The sequence below is a fragment of the Talpa europaea genome (genome assembly GCF_964194135.1).
Source record: "Talpa europaea genome assembly, chromosome: 2".
NCBI lineage: Eukaryota > Metazoa > Chordata > Mammalia > Eulipotyphla > Talpidae > Talpa > Talpa europaea.
The window spans coordinates 144,266,530-144,281,577 of NC_140068.1; the positions used below are offsets into that span (position 1 = coordinate 144,266,530).

A 15,048-nucleotide genomic window follows, 5' to 3' on the forward strand; every position below is an offset into this window, starting at 1 on the left:
ATTAATTTTTTATGTAAGTTTCTGAAGTTGACTGTTTTAGCTTCTGAAGTACAAACAAAAGTGGAGAAAGCAAAGAGATTTGCGCAGAATGCAGCTATCCAATCTCAGGAACCTCATGTTTAGATACGGTGATTGGACTAACATTTGGGTCAAAATCAGGGAACTCAGTTTTTCTATGAACACACACGTACTGAGACAGGAAGGCAGCACCACACAGAAAAGTCAGAAAAAAACAATATTAGAAAACAAAACAGACCATTGGGAGGCTGGTCTAGAAGGTTCGGCGCTTTCCAATAACATGGAAAAGGACACAAAGTCTCACTATAGATGAGAGGGGTTTTCCAGAGGGCTCTGGGGGGCACCCAGAAGCACCCCTCGAAGAGCTGGGTGGTGTGCACAAATTAACACACGGCTTCAACCCCCACCTCCACCTGCCCCGAGCAAGTGTGAGGTCACAGGCTCTGCTGCCCTCAGCAGCACATGGCCCTGGGGTAAGTCAAGGTCAAATCCCTGTCATCTTAAAAACTGGCCACTCCATTCTAACCATGTGTGTAACTTAGGGGAGGTCTCAGGTGGAAAGGATTTCAGGTTGTCGAGATGGGCTGGACATTGTGTACCTTGGACAGAGTGACCGGGATCTTTGTTTCTCCCGGGCCTGGAGCTTTTGTAATGGGTGGAGTTTGGGCCTTGATGTCTGCGATTCGCTCTTTGAACTTTTGCTGAAGGAATTTCTCTTCTTTAGAGTAGCTTTTGGCGAACACCGACATCAGCAGACACCCTGCCATGGACGTACCCCCGATGCAGAAGAGAACAGCCCCCGCCAGCTTGCACATGTCCAGGGCTCCGTTGAACTGGACAGCATGTGTGTCAACCACCACAAAATCAGCTTCACCAAAGGCTTCAATTTTGGGGGGCACCACAAAGCCCACTGCTAGAACAGTCAAGCCAAGAATCACAAAGACTGTGCCAGAGATGAGTCCGACCTACAGGAAGAGACAACGAAGCAAGAAAGAATAAGCATGAGCTTTGACTCTCACCGAGATCTCCAGGCGGGACTGGTTTTGTTCTCTTAGATAGCGCTGTCTTTAAGCCCTGCACCACCAGGGAGGCCCTTAGCGGTAGCTTTAATATAGTAGATAGAGACATATGTGGACTCTCAGCAATCAACACCTGAATGTTATGAAGCACTATTACTTTGATTAAACAGAAATGTATTGTGCATGTAGTATAATTGGAGAATGAGAGAAGAAAGGGAATAGAGAGGAAGGGAACTTGCAGTCATTATGCCTTGTCTACAGGGATTTTAGAAGAGCTGTTCTGTGTCAAAGAAAATAATTGACACAAGCAAAATGACCTGAGGTAGTTTAGATCTGCCCTCAGATGTTCACCCAGACTTCTATGTTGATATCCCAACTGGAACTTTTAATGAAATTACTACTTCTAGGAAAAACAGATGGAAAAACTTCTATGCAGAGAAAACAAATGCAACTCTTGCTTGAGAATTCTTTGCAGATGAAAATTTTGAAGCAAGTCATACCATATCTATAAGTTTTTTATGGCTCAGTTCTTGGATTTTTAAAAAAATCGTGTTTATGACATGCAGAATTTAGAATAAAGGGACTACAATGCTTCTCATTAAATATTCTTTCTTCAGCAACAACAAAAGAAGTGGAAAGGAGATACTTTCTGATTTTAATACCAACCAGGAACTGTAGCACTCTTGATTTTCCCTTTGAGTCTTTCACTTGTACAAGGCTTTGCAGCCGAGAAAGACTCTTTTGCTTACAATATCTCATTTTGGCTCTGAGGAAGAGAAAAGCATCCCTGATATGCAGGAGCTGGCCTGACTGCCCACTGGACTTTGATGTTAGGAGCTGACCTGGAGCCCACAGTGACATCTCATGACCACAATCCATTTCATAGATCATCAGTATTGGAAAATTGCATTCAGGGTGCATGATGAAATGAGACCATACCAGCCCCCTTCATATTTCTTTCTAAGCATGGATACAAAAACAGAGTCATCATGCAGACCACAAACTGCCAGCCCCCACCCCCAACACACACACACACACACACTCACACACACACTCCCTTCCCTCCAGCTAATGTGAATAACCTTCTGTTTCTTTACCAATTACAGCTTTGTCTTGCTCTAGTCTGGTCCCACTCTAGGTGAGATGTATAAAGATAGACAATTATCAAACTGTCCTTGATTGTTGGAGACCCCTAAGGCATGAAGTGCTGAGACAAGGAAAACAGCAAAGTCATGGCTAAAAAACTGATCAGCTTGGGTCGGAGAACTGGCCCGTGTACAGATTGGGGTGTTCTTTCTTGTGCCTGTGAAGCTATGTCTGGGGGACAAACTAGATTAGAAAAAGAAACAGAATGACCTGATGGTGCAGAACCTTGGTGGTGAATGTGTGCCCCGACAAGGCCAAATGCTAAGAGAATACTTCATCATCTAGTAACCAACCTAAAATGTGGGGGGTAGGGGGTGTCGGCTGTTTGTATCAATAAAAATGAGTTGCATCGGGCACTTGGGGTGCTTGAGCATGAATGAGAGGTCTTGTGTGCCCTGGCTCCTGCTCAAACTCTATTTTGTGTCTGTCATTTCTTGGTAATTTCCACGGCTCAATTGGATTCCTCTCTCAACACTGTTCACCGGAGCTGGACTCTGGCACTTGATAATCCAGGATGAACTCTTGCCCCCTTAGATCCTTCCAAACTGCCCATTCAAAGCCCAGGAGAGGTCTGCTGCACCATGTGGGTAGCTCCCTGGCCGGGGAGCAAACTCATGCTGCGAACTCTGTTCTTTCTCACACTCTTACTGAATGCCCTAGGAGTCTCTATAGCATCCTTCTTTTTCACTATGATGAAAAATACGCTCCGCTTGTTCAACATATAGGTATGTTGCTGGTGGTTTTGGCTGGAGGCCACTACTGATGGTCTATATTATTAACTACTCACCCTTTCCCCAAGAAGTGGGGAAGAACCCCAATTGCAGATATATAGGTGTGAAAGGTAGCCTCTTGTGGGGAGGTCACTGTTGTGAGGAAGGACAGCTAAGAAGTAGCAAAGGCAGGGATAGAGGCCACCATCTAACTGATCCCCAGGAAGGCTCTTACTCCTCTGACAGGTAGTTATTTGGATTTTAGATGTTGAGAATTGTTAAGAGTCGTAGATGGAGATCAAAGTGCGTTAACATAAGTTCTGATAAAATTGACACAACAACAATGGAAAGTCATCTATCATTTGGTGGTTTAAGTTCAGAATCTTGGAATGAACAGAGCCGGACATAGAGGTATGTTATCATTTGTATTATATAAGTAAAATTACTTAAACATTCTTGTAAATTTCCCCTTCTGTAAAATGATCAATGATAATAATACCTAACTCAGTGTTGTTTTGAGAACTGAGTGAGCCCATGTACAAAAACACTTAACCCTGTGCCTGGCTAAGTAATAAATTATGATAAATAGCTATTGTTATTGTTTATTGTTGTTGTTTGGAAATACAGCACTTATAAAATTATTCTGCATCGACAACAGTATTGAAATAATTATTCACCACTTAGAATAAAGAATAGCTAATACGTTTATTTCATTTATTTATTTTTTAAACACATCTTTCATTTCTTCCTGTTTCTAATTACTGTTAGTGAACAGCAAGGTTGGAAAAATAACCCAATGCATACCACCATTTAATCTTGAACATTTAAAGTATATTTCTCTAACTTATGTACCTGTTAAATTTCAGGTCCATATGATCCAGCAATTCCACTCCTAGGTATTTACCCAAAGGACACAGAAACATCAATTCCAAAGAGCACCTGCACCTCTATGTTTATAGAAGCACTATTTACAATAGCTAAGCTTTGGAAACAACCCAAATGCCCAAAAATAGATGACTGGATCAAGAAGATGTGGTACATATACACCATGGAATATTACTCAGCAATCAAAAAAGATAAACACATGCAATTTGCAGCAACATGGATGGCGCTGGAAGGGATCATGCTCAGCGAAATAAGCCAGAAAGAAAAAGAAAAATACCCGATGGTCTCATTCATAGCAGGAATCTAGAAAACTTAATTAAGGGACCAGGAAAAAGAATAACCATAAGAAAGAAAATATCAAAATCAACAAACAACTATGAACCAGAGACACTCTATGGGGGGTGGGGGGTGGGGAGGGGAGGGATTGGGGTCCAAATAAGGGGGTTGCAATTGTATGGGGAATATAAAAATAAAATTTATTATAAAAAAATTTCAGGCTAATATATTAATAATGTAGGTTTGGATACTAGAAGGAAAACAGACCCATGAATTAACCCACCCAACAGAGGGGTAAAGAGAGCCAATATTGGCGAGAGTCTATTAGGAGGTGGCACAGTGCTAGATGTGTTTTTCACTTGATCCTCACCAGTGTCTTGTGAGAGGGAAGTATTTTTACCCCATTTCACCCATACGAAACAGGTCTGAAGGTCAAAGAAGCAAGTTTCACAGCAGGCTGGCTCTAATCCAGGTCAGCATGTTAAGTTCTACCCCTGCTCTCATTCTCCCATGATACTTTGCTAATGACTATTTTGTATATGGTGGCCATTATTTTTTATTAGAGCAGAGAGTAAGTCACCATATAGGACAAATTCCCATTAGGTATTATAAAGAAACTGAAAAACTGACAGAAGGGTCAATGCAAAGTCTTCTTAAAAATAAAAAAAATAGAAACTTCTGCAGAAGATATAAGGACTGTTGGCAAGATTGGGTAGTAAAAAAGAACATTTTGGAAGGCTTTCTACATTTTTCTAAAATTCACCTTCAAAGACTAACCATTATTTATAACTTTTAGAAAATGACTCACACTGGAAAATTCTGAATGCACAAATGAAATTAACATAGATAGCCCTGGTGACATACTTCATATGCCACTAAATTACCTCCCCCCCTCAGGAAATGGCACTAATTCTTAAGAATGGAGGGCAGCAAAAATGCATCCGTCTTAGTTTTCCAGCTGCTGGAGGACAACCAGGCCAATGCTCTCTGTCCTGTCTCCCTCAGCTCTTGTTCCAGCCTCATGCTCAATAAATATTCTTGACTGACTAACTTAACCACCAGTCTTCTGAATATGGAGTCAGGTGACTGATTCTCAGAGCAGTCTGCTCCTCCACTGAGCGGTGCTTTATAGATTAAAACCCACTCTTGGAACATCACTCAGAAACGAAAAGGCAAACCATGCCTTGCAGATGGCTGCACTCCTGCTCGCTCTGAGAAGTGGAAAACGGCTGGCCTCCCTGAGTCTTCTCCCTTTTCCTCTGTGTCTCAGAGGCTCAGAGAGACCCACCACTCCTGAAGGAGGCATGACCTAATGAATAGTTGACTCCAAAGATTCTGAAGATGTCATCAATGCAAGTCTAAGGAGGGTCTTTAAGAGATGTGAGCAGCTGAGACTCCCAGCTTGTTAAAAACACATCAGAGAGAATTTGGGATGGTGGGCATGAAGAAGCAATTGATGACATCGAAAGTATCCTGAGACTCAACTTCCTTGAGTGTATGATGGAGTTGTGAGGAGGGATGTTGGTGTACATCAACTTAATCCTGGAACCATGATGACATACTGGAAGGAACGAAAATTGGGGGCTATGACATAAAGTAATATAAAATGAGGTGGTCTTGGGTCTCCAAGAAAGGGGGTTCTATTAAATTGACTTTAAAAATGCAATACAGAGGTCTTTTAAGGGTCCGAGAGAGCAAAGCAGCCCTGTTTGGACCATGCAGAAGAGTTGGAATATGCTGCCTAGAGTCCTCCTATGGGAGCATTCTGCTGTGGGGTGAGATCAACACCAATAATGAGTGAGAATTACCTGTCCACACGTGACAATCCCTAAGGACAGCAGCAAGGACAGCTTTTGGGCTGTGCCTTCTGTATTCTTTTGGCTGTGGGAGGATGTACAAAAACCCAGACCCTGGTGTTGGAAAGGTGGATTGGATAGGTGGATTCCAGCAATTTTGTGGGTAGGAACTCCAAGCCAGAGACTGCTGTTATTTTGACCAATACCCCCTCTGTTGTATCTCCGAGAGCTGATGAGGTCTGAAAATGCAGTTCACTCCAATAAGCAAAGCTGGCAGTAGAAGCCACACAGCTGTTCTGGCAGAGGAGGCAGTAATGACTATTGGAAACAAGAACCAGTGTGGCAGGAAGGAACAGTGTGTGTGGTGTGGGGAAAAAGCTGGAGGGAGCTAAATGTGAAAGGAGCCATCTGGGTTAGAGGTAATTCAGGGGAAGTGTTTCAAGAGCGAAAACTTCTCCATCATCCCTGAGGGCCGCTGATGACCTCTGCTTAGCAGGATCTGAGCTTAGAGTGGTGTCACCTGCCAGCAGTGACAGCAGATTCTAGTTCAACTCTCTCAAGCCTTGTGTCAGACCTGCATTAAGGACACTATACAAAACAATATCCGATTGCTGCTATGATCTAGATCCTTCCACTTGTGTTATTTCATACAATCGTCACAGCATCCCTTCACCTGGGTCGTGGAAACCCACATTCTCTCTTCTCCCTTACTGAGACGGTGTCCTTATTGCACATAAACAGATGCAATGATTTCCGTCTTTAAAAACTATTCTAGGGTATGTTTCCTTTTCAAGCTACTGCTTGAGATCATTTCCATCCTTGATAGCCAAACTGTCTTCCATTATTTCACTGACACTATTCTCTCTGAGGTCACTATTGACCTCCTAACTGTCAAATCCAATGTAATTTATCCTTCTTGTTTCATTTGAATATTCTGCAGTCATTGTTGTTAAGCACTTAGACTTTCTGAAAACTCTCACTTATTGGTATCCTTGACACAACTTCTGCTGCTGTATCTACCTTTAACAAGTCACTCAGCTTGTTTTGCCAGACATTCTTCTTAAATTACTGGTGTTCCCCAGGATTCCACCCTTGACTCACTTCTCTTGTTCAATATATTTCCTCTAGGGTTTTTTTTTTTTTAAGATTTATTCATTTTTATACAATTGCTGGGGTACAGTCAGAGGCGTGGGAGGGTGAGAGGATTCACCAGAGAGAGATAGGGGAGCAGAACAGACAGATGACTGAAATACACTGCTGAAGGGGGCAGAGGGCATGACAGGAGAGGTCTGCCTCACCACGTGGGAATCTCCCTGGCTGGGAATCAAACCAGTGCTGCAGAGGCTGCGGACAGCTTCACAGCTCTGTGCTCAACCCCCTGTGCCAGCGGGGAGGCCCCATATTTCCTCCAGGGTTTAATCTGTGACTGTGGCTTCAATTCTCCCCAATACCAGTGACTTCCAAATCTCTAACTCTAGCCTAGATCTTTCTCCTGGGTTCTTGCCCTATGCTTCTGACAGCCATTAGGAGCATCTACACAAGATTTAATAGAATAGTGGTCTGCTCTATTTGCATAAAAAGAAAGACTCACACAGTAAGATAGAAGTTATGCAGATGCATGTGAGCAAAGATTCTAAAGCATTCCCATTTAATTTCTATCTCTAGTTAAGCCCCTCCAAGTTGTCCATTGCTAAGAAGATGGAGCAAGGGCAGACTCCAACTGAGGCACTGGGAGTAAAGCCTTCAACATAATCTTAGCAACATAGTAGTGGAAGAGGGAAAAGAGAAAGCCACTTAAACCACTCATAGATGCAATTTAAAATGAAAACAAATTCATAAAAAGGGATTATAATAATATAAACATGTCTTTAACCAGTACCTTTCTCTGTGTTGGTAGAAAGTTCTCCATTAGTCAAATTGGAATGAATTCACTTATATGCCCTAGGAGAAAATCTAAGAGTGCAGTTAATCTTCCTGGTAGAGCTAAGGTCTCTAAGACAGTGAATTTCTGGTACTTTAGGTTGACAGTAGGTGTCTGAATTCCAGGTCTGGAGTTTTATGATTAGGGTATGTGTCTGGGATTTGGGTTTTCCTGAAATAATATTCTATGACCTCATGGACTTTTGGCTGTTTTTATTCTTTGAAGTAGGCCTATCACCACAGGTACAAATACTTCCAGATCTTTGTATAAAATAGAATGGAAAAAATATAGAAATCTGAGTTCTAGGTCTAGTCACTTACGGGAGTTCTTTATTTTAAACCCACATGCATATATTATTGAATGGGTTTACAGCTTCACAAATCACATAACCAGTAATGCTTTAAATCCACATAAACACTAAAAATATTCTGTATGTCAATGGCATTTTAGGTGTTTGTCTCAACAGATCTGTCAGGAAAATGCATATCTATATTTTGACACATAGGGACGTGACCACTCACTTAACTGGGTAAATATAAAATGTACCAATTCTGGCAATGTATTTCATTGGTCCACACAGTGAGGATTCATCAGAAGCAACATTTCTTCAGGGCAAGGAAGCTGACTTGACTAATTCAAATAAGGAACAAGGGACATTAGCAAAATTTTGAACAAACCCTAGATCTTGTACACTCCATTATTAACAGCTATTTTGCCCAATGCTTTATTAATGATAAGACTTCCTGTTTTATTTTCATTTCAAAATTGACTGTCCCGTGTGGCATTTGGTAATATTAGTAGCTTATCAGACATGTTGTAAGCTCTTTGTAAATATTATCTGATGTAATTTTTACAGCTTTGTGTATTTTTACTGCATTACAACCATTGGAAGTCCACTAACTTGCATTACAACCATTGGAGGTCCACTAACAAGGTCAATTAACTTGCCCAAAGTCGCAGAACTATTAAATGAAGAACTGAGATTTGAGCACATGTAATCTGAAGACAGAGTCCATGTTTATACACAGTGTGCTACATTGTTTCTTATTAAATTATATTGCCATTATAATCAAAAACCTCCCCAAAAACAAAAGCCCAGGACCTGATGGATTTACAAATGAATTCTACCAAACATTCAGAGACGAATTAGTGCCTATCCTTCACAAACTCTTCCAAAAAATTGAGAAGGAAGGGACAATACCAAACACGTTCTATGAAGCCAACATTACACTAATACCAAAACCGAACAAGGACAACACAAAAAAGGAAAACTACAGGCCAATCTCCCTAATGAACACTGATGCAAAAATCCTCAATAAAATTTTAGCTATCAGAATCCAACAATGTATCCATAAGATAATTCACCACGACCAAGTTGGATTCATTCCAGGGGCACAAGGATGGTTTAACATCCGAAAATCAATCAACGTTATCCAACACATCAACAAAAAGAAATATAAAAACCATATGATAATATCAATAGATGCTGAGAAAGCTTTCGACAAAGTGCAACACCCATTCATGATAAAAGCCCTTGAAGTTCTTGGGATACAAGGAACATACCTCAACATCATAAAGGCCATCTATGACAAGCCAACAGCCAGTATCATTCTCAATGGTGAAAAGCTGAAAGCAATTCCATTAAGATCTGGAACAAGACAAGGATGTCCACTCTCACCATTGCTTTTCAATATAATACTGGAAGTCCTAGCCAGGGCAATAAGACAAGAGAAAGACATCCAAGGAATCCAAATAGGAAAAGAAGAAGTCAAACTATCACTATTTGCAGACGATATGATATTATACATAGAGAACCCCAAAAACTCCACAGAAAAGCTAATTCAACTCATCAATCAGTTCAGTAAAGTGGCAGGATACAAAATCAACACGCAAAAGTCAGTAGCCTTCCTATACACAAACAATAAATCTGAAGAAGAAGAAATCAAAAAGACCATCCCTTTTGTTATTGAAACAAAAAAAATCAAATATTTGGGAATAAATCTAACAAAAGAGGTAAAGGACCTATACAAAGAAAACTATAAAACACTGTTAAAAGAAATAGAAGAAGACACAAAGAAATGGAGAGACATCCCCTGCTCATGGATTGGAAGAATAAACATTATTAAAATGGCCATCCTTCCAAAAGCAATATACAGATTCAATGCTATTCCAATCAAAATTTCAATGTCATTCTTCAAAGAAATAGAACAATTATTGATGAAATTCATATGGAATCACAAAAAACCCCGAATAGCCAAAGCTCTCCTGAAAAAAAAAGAAGGGAATGGAGGCATCAGACTCCCAGACTTCAAACTATACTACAAAGCCATAATCATCAAAACTGCATGGTATTGGAACAAGAACAGACATACAGACCAATGGAATCGAATAGAAAATCCAGAAATAAACCCACAGAGTTATGGTCAACTAATCTTTGACAAAGGAGCAAAGACTATGCATTGGAGCAAAGAAAGTTTGTTCAATAAATGGTGCTGGGAAAACTGGGTCGCTACATGCAAAAGAATGAAGCTTGACCACCACCTCACACCATACACAAAAATCAACTCAAAATGGATTAAAGAACTAGACATAAGACCTGAAACCATAAAATATATAGAAGGAAATATAGGCGAAACACTACGTGATTTGCACATCAAAGACATCTTTACAGACACATCACCCAAAGCAGTGATAGTGAAGGCAAAGATAAACAGCTGGGACTATATCAAATTAAAGAGCTTTTGCACAGCAAAAGAGACAATAACAAAAACAAAGAGAAACCCCACCAACTGGGAGAACATTTTTGCACCCAACACTAATGATAAAGGACTGATCACAAAAATCTGCAAAGAGCTGATGAGACTCAACAACAACAAAGAAAATAATCCAGTCAAAAAATGGGCAGAAGAGCTTAAAAGAAACTTCTCTGAAGAGGAAATGCAAATGGCCAACAGGCATATGAAAAAATGTTCAACATCACTTGTCATCAGGGAAATGCAAATCAAAACTACCATGAGATACCATCTTACACCAGTGAGAATGGCACATATTAAAAAAACTAGCAACAACAAATGTTGGCGAGGGTGTGGAGAAAAAGGAACTCTTCTGCACTGTTGGTGGGAGTGCAAACTGGTCCAACCACTGTGGAAAGCTGTGTGGAGATTTCTGGACCTACTAAACATAGAGCTTCCATATGACCCAGCAATTCCACTCCTAGGTATGTACCCAAAGGACACAGAAACATCAATTCCAAAGAACACCTGCACCCCTATGTTTATAGCAGCACTGTTTACAATAGCTAAGCTTTGGAAACAACCCAAATGCCCAAAAATAGATGACTGGATCAAGAAGATGTGGTACATATATACCATGGAATATTACTCAGCATTCAAAAAAGATAAACACATGCAATTTGCTGCAACATGGATGGCGCTGGAAGGGATCATGCTCAGCGAAATAAGCCAAAAAGAAAAAGAAAAATACCGGATGGTCTCACTCATAGCAGGAATCTAGAAAACTTAAATAATGGACCAGGAAAATGAATAACTATAAGAAAGTGAAAATCAAAATCAACAAAAAACTATGAACCAGAGACACTTTTAGGGGGGCGGGGGCGGGAGGGGAGGGATTGGGGTCAGAATGGGGGGCTGCAATTGTATGGGGAATATAACAATAAAATTTATAAAAAAAAAAAAAAAAAAAAAAATAAATTATATTGCCATTAAATGGCAAATTTCTGTAATAGCAGACAAAACTTCTGGGTTCTTGTGGGAGAAAATCTGGGATGATTGGAAAACCCAGCATACAGTATATCAGATCTAGAATGGAACTGAAACATCATCTACGGCTGACCTCAATGTCACATCCTGAATATTGATCCCTTTTTTGATTTCCAAATTTTGGGAGATCTCAATGCCTTCTTCACTTGTGTGTTCATACTTACTAGGTGACCTTGTCTAGACTGGTGCATTATATACATTCTATATGTCAGTGACTCCCAATTCCTGAGTTGCAGATTGCTGTGTTTAAATTGTTACTAGACTGGGTCTATTTACAATAGGTAAGCTATGGAAACAACAAAATGGATGACTGGATTAAGAAGATGGAGTATAGGGCCTTCCCTGGTGGCGCAGTGGTTGAGCGTTGGGCTGTGAAGCTTCCTGCAGCCTCTGCAGTGCCGGTTCCACCCCCAGCTGCTGGCGAGGGTCCCACATGGTGCAACATACCTATCCTGCTGTACCCGCTGCTCCCCTCAGCAGTGTACTTCGTCAGTCTTCCTGTTCTGTTCCCCGCTCTGGCTCTGGTGAATTCTCTCACCCTCCCATGCTTCTGACTGTACCCAGTGCTTGTATAAATAAATAAATAAATCTTTAAAAAAAAGAGAGAAGATGGGGTATATATACACAATGGAATATTACTCAGCAATCAAAAAAGATAAACTCATACCATTTGCAGCAACATGGATGGAGCTGAAGGGGATCATGCTCAGTAAAAATAAGCCAGAAAGAAAAAGAAAAATATTGATGGTTTCACTTATGGGAGAAATATGAGGATCCAAATAAGGGATCAGGGAAAAAAAGCTATTATAATAATGTGAAAATCAAAATCAATAAGCAACTATAAGCCAGAGACATTCTGCAGGGTAGGAGAAGGGAGTAGGATCAAAATGGGTGGGAAGAGCACAAGGGACTATGGTGATGGTACATGGGTGAATGGGTAGTGGGAATTTCACCGGGACTATAACTGAGATGAGAAGGCATATATTGTGGGGAAAAAAAGGATGATGTAAAAAATATATAAAAAATAAATAAAATTATTAAAAATGAGAAAAAGACAAAAATTGCTACTAGAAATCACCTTGTGCATGTCTAGTAGGTATCTTTGATATAACACAGCCAAAATCAAACTCTTGGTTCCCTTCTCATCGCTACTGCTCTCCTAGTGCTCTCCATCCCAGTCCATTATAACACCATTCATTGAGTAGCTCAGACTGCAAGCCTTGGAGACCTCCTGGACTTCACCTCTTATATCTAACTCATCAGCATACCATGACATCTTGGCTTTCAAACTTTAATGCTACTTCTGACTATTTCTCACTATCTTCATTAATCCTACTCTAATCAAAGCCACCATCATCTCTTGTCTGAATTTTTTTTTAAAGATTTTATTTGTTTATGCATACAAGAACTGGGGTACAGGCCGGAGGTGTGGGGGGTGAGAGGATTCACCAGAGACAGAGTAGGGAACAGAACAGGCAGACTGACTGAAATACACTGCTGAGGGGAGCAGCAGGCGAGTCAGGAGAGGTTCTGCTGTACCCTGTGGGTAGCTCCCTGGCTGGCTGGGGCTCGAACTCATGCTGCAGTGGCTGTGAAAGCTTCATAGGTTGAAGTCTTAACCCCTTGTGCCACCAGGGAGGCCCCTTTTACCTGACTGTTTTAATAGCCTCCTAAGTAATCTAGTTGTTTCTACCTTTGTCCTTCTATCACCTATTTTCTGTGCAATAACCAGAATGAGCCAGTTAAAATATTAATTGGATCATGATACTCTTCAGCTTAAAGTGTTCAGGTGACTTCCCATGTCTCTTGCGGTAAAAAACAAAGTCCTCATTAGCAAAACTCAACATAAAAATTGTCTGTGCTCTTTTATTTTTTTCTGAATCGATCATAGTCCTTTCCTTCTTGAATTCCATTCCAATAGGGTGGTCTCTTGTTAACCAAGAGGCTGCAGGAGATTTATGTTTAACCTATAGGAGGTTTGTGTAACTTTGAAATACACCAAATTTGTTCCCATTTCAGAGTTGGTGAACTTGCTGTTTTCCCAACCTAAAATGACCTTCAGCTAGATAGTTTAATGGTGTGCTTCCTCAGTTCATTCTGCTATTTGCTCAAATATCATCATCTCTGAAAGGCTTTCTATTTAATGCCAGCCCTGTTGCTATCTTTCTTTCCCTCCTGCTGTATGTCTCTTCCCAGCACTTATCACTACTTGATGTTCTCTGATGTAGTTTATTGACTTATGTCTGTTCTCCATGTTTCTTCATGATACAGGGGCTTTTTCTTCCTTTGTCACTTTAGTCTCTAGAACTTTGCATTTTCTTGACATAGAATAGATGCTCACTAATTATATGTGGAATGACTGAACACATTTTGCAATGAGGTTCTTTCTTTTAGGGAAACTGAGTTTCAGAGGGCCTCATGATTCCACATCTGGTAGAATCAGAGCTGGTATTCTGATTACCATATTGTGTTTCAGCATCAACTCTCTCTAAATGTCCAATTCTTTTAAATGATTGTTGCAATTTGTCAAATGAAACTTACCAAGACTGTCACAGAAGCTGAAAGCATCATGTTTTGCCAATGGTTAGCTTCATAGTTGATGAATTTCCTGGCATAGTTCAAATAATAATTTCCTAGCACATTTTAAATAACAATTTCATGACATATTTAATAGTAAAATAATAAGAAGAAAGATGGAAAGCATATCTATCTGTCTTATCTGCAAATCATCTACAAAACTTTCTTTAGTTCAAGTTTCATATTCTCTTTCCTAAGGGAGGAAATCTGCATTTAGTATCATCAGGGGTGTTCAACAACTGTGTACGAAATATCTCAGTTCTCTGTAGTGACATATCCAATAACTTTTCAATTTCTTGAGTTAAACACATGCTCTTTACATACCTTCCAGAATACTGAGCTCCACCTGTTAGGTGATCTCTGGATCTGGAAATCATCCTCATACTCCCAGATAGAGGTGGTACAGTCCTCATAAAACTGGTGCAGATAGGACCGGACTCCGTAGCGCTGGTACCCACCTTCAGTTGCAGCCTGCACCTGCCTGGAGCCACAGACATTGCTGCAAGAACTCATCTTTCACAGCTGGAATGAGAAAATGCGCATGGATCAGCGCCATGGGCTCTGACCTCATGATCAAAAGGCATATTAAAGGTGAGAACCAAATCGAGTAATGTCAATGACAGGAAATTTTTATTTGAGCAATGCTCTTTTCTAGAGAAATTTTTAAAATCATGTCTTTCTTTTCTTTCATTTTTTAATTGAACTAATATTGGTTCATGATATTATGTAGGTTTCATGTGTGCCTCTCTATGAATCAGCACCTGTGTATTACTGCATTATATTGACCACTCAAAGTCTGATTCCATATTTTACCATATAGTCTAAAATTTATTTTTGTTTGTTTATTCATTTGTTCTTTTTTTTTTTAAAATACCACATGTGTGTTAGAGTACATAGAGTTTCTCCTGACTTGTTTCACTC

At 40.2% G+C, this 15,048-nt stretch overlaps 1 protein-coding gene across 1 annotated transcript; it reads right to left on the reverse strand.

The window, feature by feature from the left end:
* Window positions 1–584: 584 nt before the first annotated feature.
* NRSN1 (neurensin 1) lies at window positions 585–14,640 on the reverse strand (the record flags this gene model as incomplete). The annotated part of the gene is made up of 2 exons (XM_084228022.1): window positions 585–983; window positions 14,452–14,640. 2 exons carry the CDS (start codon window positions 14,638–14,640, stop codon window positions 585–587), a joined length of 588 nt encoding a protein of 195 aa, XP_084084148.1.
* Between the last annotated feature and the right edge of the window lie 408 nt (window positions 14,641–15,048).